Here is an 8,314-nt window from a genome sequence, read left to right as displayed (position 1 = left end):
CAATGAACTGCATGCTCTGTCACATTGAAATCACTGGTACATCTCCCACTTTGGACCTTTTACAAAATCATGCATATAGTCGTTTGGAAAACATTGGTTTGGTGAGTTATACTGCTCTTCTAAATGCAGAGTCTCTTAAATGTTGGGAAGCTGCCAAGCTCACAGTGGCAGATACAAGTTTTCCAAAATTCTAATTTTCATTTGAAAGTTCAAATTTATTCATTGGCAACAAATACTGTCTATTGTTTCCCTTCGAGGAACAGCCACACTTCTTTCATTTTGGAAAAAAAAAAAAAAAAGATACCTGCCAAATGTGCCAGTTTGAATAACCATAGTTTGTCCAATGTCCACAAGTAAAATGATGTTTCATTTTTTAAAAAGATAGGAAGAAACAAAGATACTCAACATCTTATTTTATTAGGGAGTTACAAATTAGAACAACAATAAGTTAGCTGTTAGAGTGGTTGGAGCAACAGGAACTCTACTTCATTGTTGGTAGGAATGCAAAATGGTACACTCACTTTGGAAAACAGTCTGGCAGTTTCTTCCAAAACTAAACATGCTTTTACCATATGATCCAGCAATTGTGCTCCTTGGTAAAGACCCAAAGAGGTGAAAAATTATGCCCACACAAATATATAGCAGCATTATTCACAATTGCCCAAAGTTGGAGGCAACCAAGAGGTCCTTCAATAGGTGAATGGATAAACAAACAGATACATCCATACAGTGGAATATGAAGTGATAAAGCAAAACAACTATTAAGCTGCAAAAGGATGTGGGGGAACCTTAAACTCATATTCCTAAGTGAAAGAAACCAATCTGGAAAGCTTACACACTTAACCAAACTGATATCCTGAAAAAGGCAAAACTGTGGTTTTAAGGTGAAAGATCAGTGTTTGCCAGGAACTGGAGGGAAGAGGGGAAGGTGGGAGGGACGAATGGGATTTTTAGAGAGATAAAACTATCCTGTATGATACTGTAATGGTATCATGATGCATACATGTAATTATACATTTTCCAAAACCCATTGAATATGAACCCTAATGTAAACTATGGACTTTGTTAATAATAACACATCAACTGTAGCTCATCAGTTGTAAAGCAAATATGCCATACCAGTGCAAGCTGTTAATAATGGGAGAAAAATGGGAGAGTGCTAAGGGATATGTGGGAATGGTCTGTAGTACTCAAACAAATAAATTCTGTTAATTTTAAAACATTACTTCAGCTCACAGTTTAACTACACAAGTGCTTTTTCTCGGAACAACTGGGAGACGGCCATCATACTTGGGTATGCAAAGTGCTGTGTGTATTTCCCATAAAATAGTTAAGGGTGGGGGTGCCTGAGTGGCTTAGTGGGTTAAAGCCTCTGCCTTTGGCTCAGGTCATGATCCCAGGGTCCTGGGATCGAGCCCCGCATCTAGCCCTGCATCAAGCTTTCTGCTCAGCAGGGAGCCTGCTTCCCCCTCTCTCTGCCCGCCTCTCTGCCTACTTGTAATCTCTGTCTGTCAAATAAATAAATAAAATCTTTAAAAAAATAGTTAAGGGTGTGTACTTCAGTGTCAAGAATTAACAAAATTAATAATTCGTACTGCTTCATTAGGGATGTTGAAAATGGCATTCTTTGAAAATGCAAGTGTGCAGCCAGGAGGAATACAAGGACTATTACTGTGATTTGGTGCCACTGTCTCATTCCTGCTAACTTGCCAATAATTTTATTACCCACAGTTGCTTTTGTATCATCAGTGCAAATGACAACATAGTTAAAAAGACGAATAACGTATCAGTTTTATTATAGAAATAGTTTTGTTCTTGAAGTCCCCAGGGGTTCGTGGACCATGTGCTGAGAACCACTATCCTAAAGGAAAAGAATGTCTGGAGTAGATGTAAAAGTAGGGATTTCTAGGGACAGATGTGTTTGGCAGGTAGAATCGTGGGGTTAACAGTGTTCCTGCTACTGAGGGTCTGGCCCACTTCTAGGTTATCCTAACAGGCAAGGTAGGCCTAGTCATTTTAGAAGCCATAGATCTATTTAGGGGATGAATGTCTTAATCTGCTGTCAAACCCCAGTCCAAATGAATCCAATATGGGTTGGAAACTTTGGGCTAGCTCTTCTAAGACCATTCAAAATTAGATGGTTTCATTAAATTCAGCGTTTATGGGGTGCCTGGGTGGCTTAGTCATTAAGTGTCTGCTTTCGGTTCAGGTCATGATCCCAGGGTCCTGGGATGGAGGCCAGCATAGGTCTCCCTGCTCAGTGGGAAGCCTGCTTCTCCCTTTCCCACTCCCCCTGCTTGTCCTCCCCCTCTCACTGTCTATCTCTGTCAAATAAATAAATAAAAACTTTAAAAAGTATATAAAAAATAAATTAAGCATTTATAGTCTGTTATGTGCCAGAACTGGACAGGTTATAGAGAAACAAATTATTAAGCTGTCGCCTCTGTCCTATAGGAGTTAAAGGATAAGGAAACATAATAATAAAAGAATATGGAAATAATAGAATGATAATAATAGAATGTACAAAATCCTAAGTATTAAATGAGATTCAAAGTGCTGTGGGAGCACTGAAGAGGAAATGAATCACGACTGGAGAATTCAGGAAAGTTTTCTGAAAACTTGGCACTGGGCTTTGAAGGATGAGTATCATTTTGAGAGGAGAGAGGGAAATCAAAAGTTCTTAGTAGGGGCGCGTGGGTGGCTCAGTAGATAAGCGTCTGCCTTTGGCTCAGGTGGGTCATGATCCCGGGGTCCTGGGATTGGGCCCACGCATCAGGCTGCCTGTTCAGCGGGAAGCCTACTTCTCCCTCTCCCGCTCCCCCTGCTTGTGTTCCCTCTCTCGCTGTGTCTCTCTCTGTCAAGTAAATAAATAAAATCTTAAAAAAAAGTTATTAATATAGTCTTGGGTGACCAGAGAGCATTCTGGGTAAGAGAAGTACAGCTGGTAAAAATGAACTGTGCTAACTCAGCACCTCTTCACCCCATGACTTAATTTGTTTTTGTTGAGGAGGTTGATTTCCAGTTTATCCTTTCAGGACCAGTATAAAAAGACCCACACTACTTAGTATTTAATTATCCATAAAATGGTCTAATATTTAGGAAAGAGATTTCTTCATAGGTCCTTTCATTTTATTTTTTTAAAGATTTTATTTATTTATTTGAGAGAGAGCATGAGTGGGGGTGAGGGGCAGGGAGAGAGGAAGAAGGAGAAGCAGACTCCCCACTGAATGGGGTACCCAATGTGGGGCTCGATCCCAGGACCCTGAGATTATGACTTGAGCCAAAGGAAGATACTCAAACCACTGAGCCAAAAAGGTGCCCCTTTTTTGGCATGGGTCTTTCCTAAAAAAGAAAAATTATCAGGGTGCCTGGGTGGCTCAGTGGGTTAAAAGCCTCTGCCTTCAGCTCAGGTCATGATCCCAGGGTCCTGGGATCGAGCCCCACATCGGGCTCTCTGCTCATCAGGGAGCCTGTTGAGCTGCTCTCTCTCTGCCTGCTTCTCTCCTACTTGTGATCTCTGTCTGCCAAATAAATAAATAAATAAATAAAAATTATATTTTTATCTGCACTGCAGAGAAAAAAGCCCTCTTTCAGATCTCTCAGTTCAATACCTCAAACATTTAGTGAATGAGTACTGTGAGCCTGGTGTATGTCATGTCCAACAAGGGGTGCCAAGATAAAGACATAGCCCCTGCCTTCACAGAAGTTAGAGTCTCGAAGGTGTCAATGTGTATGCAGCTAATGGCAAAGCATATTACACATTCTATAACAGATAAAATGTGCTTAGGGATTCCTAGCTTGGGAAACTGGTGGAACGGGAGTACTACTCAGCAGGAGGAACATGGGGAAAAGATAAAGGGTTTGGTTTGGCTGTTGGTGGCATCTGTGTAGAGCGCACTGGAGAGGCAAATGAGAACAAGGTCAGGGCTGGAGACACAGATTTGAGACTCATCCATAAACAGCTGCTGAAACCATCATGCATTGCTCTTCCCTAGGAGACCAGGGTTTCAACCTCGGCATTATGGATATTTTGGTCTGCATAATTCTTTGTTTGGGGAGGGCTGCCATTGCATGTAGGAAATTTAGCACCCTTGGCCTCTACCCACTGGATGGCAGGAGCACATCCCCCTAGCTGTGACAACCCAAAATGCCTCCACATGTTGTCACATGTCCCTTGGAGGGCAAAATCAGCCTCACCTCAGAGAGGACTATTGGTCTAGGAGAGGGGAGCGTCCAAAGGGAAGATGGCCACGGGTGGAAACTTCTGGCTCTAAGAGCACAGTCAGAAAGGGAAAGAGACATTGGGAGTGATAGGGGGGATTGCCACAGATGGCCAGCCATGTAACAGCCTATAAAGGAGTTTGGAGACAAAAGAGGCCTTGGCAGTGGTGAGAGCTTTATGATCCTTCAGGGAACAATGCCAGTTACACCTCCTGAATGTGCCTTTTCCTTGTTTTCCAGACTTTCCCCAGAGAGGTACAGGTGAAAACTGCCACTTGGGCCATAAATAAGAAGATTGGGATAGATGTCAGTGCACCCCCGAGTTTGCCTTGTTGCTTTGCAGGCTGCTAATGTTCCTCTTTCACTATTTTCTCTTTCTGTTTCCTCTATTAGTCTCCCTTTTCTTTTGTAAAGTGCTTTAACAGAAATACAGAAATATATATCCAGATTATTTAATCCCAATAATGACCCCACAAAGCAGCTTTCATACTTCTTCCCATTTTGCAGATGAGGAAACTAGAGCTCCAAGAGAGAAGTGGCTTGCCCAAGACTACATAGCTAGGGAGTAGTAGAGCTGAGACCCAAACCTTCTGATCACATCGGGACCGAGAACACTCTTCATTCACACCATGACTGCTTCTTTGGCTACAATGCCGACCACCTAGCATTTTCCTTTGCAAAGTGACCTACATTCCATTTCTCCTGGAATAGAGCTTTCCCTCTCTGTAAAGGAATCAATGACTTGTTTCTCATCTTGCACCCTGCCCATAGTACCTTCTCTTTCCTTTCCTTTTCTTTTAAAGTAAGCTCTAAACCCAACATAGCTTGAACTCATGACCCCAAGATCAAGAGTTGCATGCTCCTCTGACTGAGGCAGCCAGGCACCACTCCCCACACCTCCCGGCCATATTACCATTTCTGCTCATTGTGCACTGTTTGGTGCCTTACTGAATGGCTCATCTTTGTGAGGGTGCTAGCAAGGTGGTCTTTTGACAAAGGGAAGCATTGTGATGTGTACAGGTGAGGCCAAGCCTGCAGGGATTCCACACAGTAAAGAGGGTGAGCAGGCTGCATTCCCAACTGTGGGTGCTGGAGAGTCTCCCTAATGGGTGCTGGGTTTAGGCCAAGGGTCAGCTCCCTCAGGGACACCAATGTATGTCCCAGGCTGGCAGTGGCGTTCTAGACCCCGATAATTCCTCAACGGCTGTAACCCTGATTTCCACCCTGGAAATTCTCCTCCATGTGTTTCTGCTCTCCTTGTCCATCTGACTCTGGTCCTTTGTTTCTTGGCACCTTTCATGTTTCCCTACCCACTGCCGCATATTAGCATCTGGAATTCTTAATCATAGTAATTATAATAGCCACCATGTACCGCGGCTTGTTTCAGCACCAGGAGCAGACAGTGAGATAACTGAGGGTCACAGATGTCCCATCAGTCTGTCCAGGGTCACACAAATATTAAGGTATAGAACAGTGTGTCTAATAGAAATATAAATTGAGCCACATTTGTAATTTTAAATTTTCTACTGGCCAAATTAAAAGAAGAAATGGGTGAAATTGATATTACTTAATGTTACCAACTTTTAAAATTTAACTCAATATACCTACAGCATTATTTCAGCAGTCATTGGTATGTAAAATTACTGATGAGATATTTGCATTCTTCTTTGTGTAGTAAGTCTTTGAAGTACTTGGGGCACCTGGGTGGCTCAGTCAGTTGAGTGTCCTACTCTTTATTTTGGCTCAGGTCCTGATCTCAGGGTTGGGAGGGAGACTGAGCCCCTGGGCGTAGGTCTCTGCACTCACAGGGTGCTTGAGATTATCTCTCCCTCTTCCCCTCCCCTCCTCAGGTGTACACTCTCTTACTTTCTCTCTCAAATATATAAATCCTAAGGAAAAAAAAGAAATACGGTGTGTACTCTTACATCACTTCTCAATTCAGACTAGCCACAGTTCAAGTGCTCACCAGCCACATGTGGTCAGTGGCTACTGTACTGGACAGTGCAAGGACAGATCAAGGATTCTGACCTACCTCTAAGGATAGTGAGAAGTGGGACAGCCACATTCTCTGTGAAAGCAGCCTGGTACTGTCCGTCAAATTTCAGATTTGCAAAATACAATAATCTCATCTAATTGGAGATAAGATTTCATTATAAAGTAGAATAATGCATCTCAAAACAGAGGTCCAAAACTTGTTAATTACTTTTTTTTTTTTATTTTTTTTTATTTTTAAGACAACTTTATTATTTGGTTATATTCATTGTAGAAAAATGTGAAGACACAGAAAAATATAAAGAAAATTAAAATGATTCAGTGTCCCAACCCCAAATACAGTAACAAAAGATTATATACCCATTTCTGGTATTTTTCTGCATTAATATAGAACTTTAAAGCGAAATTAGCAATGCAAAATGTGTGCACATATCCTTTTTTCATTTCGTATTATAGAGCAACCATTTCTTCAGGACATTAAATATTATGTGAAACATGATCTTCAGTTGGCTGCTTCACAACACAATTAGAGCTATGCTGTAATTTACTTCCAACTGTTGGATATTCAGATTGTTCTGAATATTTACGATTCTAACTAATGGTACATTAGACGTCCTTCCCTATACATAATTCTTTGTATCTCTGATAATTTTTTAAAGATAAATTCCTAGAGTAACCACCACAAAGGGTCTAAGTATTTTTAAGCCTTTCGATACATTTTAGCAAACTGCCCTCCAAAAAGACTACAAATTTATAGTAACACCAATAAATAGCCCAAGAATTCCCATTTCTTCCTCGTATTTCCTTGGTAACATAGGAACTGGATATTACCTCCCAACCTTATTCTTACAAATTTACTGGGGGAAGGGTAGGTGGGGTCTTATCTTTTTTTCTGAAGTGTCAGAATTTTTCCACATTTACCGGTCATTTCTGAAGCAGTCTAAGCCTTCGAGAAGGCTTCTCTGATACATGCATGTCTTCTTATCATGTTCTTCCTTAGCAGGCAAGGGCATGAGGGCTGCATGCCTTTTCCATGTTTTTTCCAAGTTAAGCCGAAATTTCTCAAATGACTAGAATTAGGAAGTCTTCCTGTCACCTAGGCAGCCATGTTGGTTTAATGTCTTGGTAATAAAACAGAAAACTGGGCCATATTCTTCAGGTTATGGAGGGTTTCTGACCATTCCATGGACCCTATCTGAGGTATGGTAGTGAGGAGCAGACTTTTGGCTTTATTGGCATTTTCTTTCAGGGTCTTTAGGACCCGGTCCACCGAAACCGCTTCCTCGTGCTCCTTCCAGCAGTCATAATCTGTCGCCATGGCGATACTTGCATAGCAAATCCCAGCCTCCTTAGCGAGAACCACCTCTGGAACTGTGGTCATGTTGATAACATCTGCCCCCCAGGTGCGGAACATGAAGCTTTCTGCCCGGGAGCTAAAACGAGGTCCCTCAATTGTGACCATTGTTCCTTTTGAGTGGCATCGGAGTCCTAACTTTTTAGCAGTCTCTATGAGGACCTCTCTCGTTTTAGGGCAGAACGGCTCAGCCATGGGAATATGGCACACTCCTCTGGTACAGGAATGACTTCCATCATAGAAGGTCTGAGGCCTTTTAGTGGTCCTGTCGATGAACTGATCAATAATGACGATATCACCGGGCTGAATCTCTTCCCTCAAGGAGCCACAGGCCGTGGTCACTACGATGTGTGTACAGCCCTCCTCCTTCAGAGCCCAGATGTTTGCCTGGTAGTTGACTTTTGAAGGCATAATGGTATGCTGTCTCCCATGCCTTGCAAGGAGGACGCAATCAACATTCTTGATCTTCCCCAAAATTAAGGCATCAGAAGGCTTGCCAAAGGGTGTATCCACGTATTTTTCAGTTCTTCCTTCTAAGATTTCTGGATCATCCAGGCCTGTTCCACCAATTATTCCAATCTTCACTGCCGTGGGGGTGGCACCCGAGGCCATGTCTGCGTGGGGTGGCGGCTGCGGTGGCGGATTCGTGGGGCCCAGCAGCGGATGAGGTCGGAGCGGCAGCCTTGTTAATTACTTTTAAAAAGCATGTGTTAGAGAAGCTGAAATTTCGCTCTCAGAACCCACACT

The 8,314-nt window shown here is 42.5% G+C and overlaps 1 protein-coding gene across 1 annotated transcript; it reads right to left on the bottom strand.

Annotated features, from left to right (window-relative positions):
- Positions 1-6,994: 6,994 nt before the first annotated feature.
- Positions 6,995-8,243, bottom strand: LOC116881113 (S-methyl-5'-thioadenosine phosphorylase). Its single transcript, XM_032880657.1, has one exon. The coding sequence runs from the start codon at positions 8,177-8,179 to the stop codon at positions 7,328-7,330; it is 852 nt and encodes a 283-aa protein (XP_032736548.1). The 5' UTR covers positions 8,180-8,243; the 3' UTR covers positions 6,995-7,327.
- Positions 8,244-8,314: the final 71 nt, after the last annotated feature.

Source organism: Lontra canadensis, unplaced genomic scaffold (genome assembly GCF_010015895.1).
Source record: "Lontra canadensis isolate GAN:19392208 unplaced genomic scaffold, GSC_riverotter_1.0 scaffold71, whole genome shotgun sequence".
In the NCBI taxonomy this organism is placed as follows: domain Eukaryota; kingdom Metazoa; phylum Chordata; class Mammalia; order Carnivora; family Mustelidae; genus Lontra; species Lontra canadensis.
Note: the sequence above shows the minus strand (reverse complement) of the source record. Positions and strands in the feature narration are given on the sequence as shown.

Coding starts and splice junctions, on each gene's coding strand:
- LOC116881113 (XM_032880657.1), bottom strand. CDS start 8,179: ATGGCCTCGGGTGCCACCCCCACGGCAGTGAAGATTGGAATAATTGGT.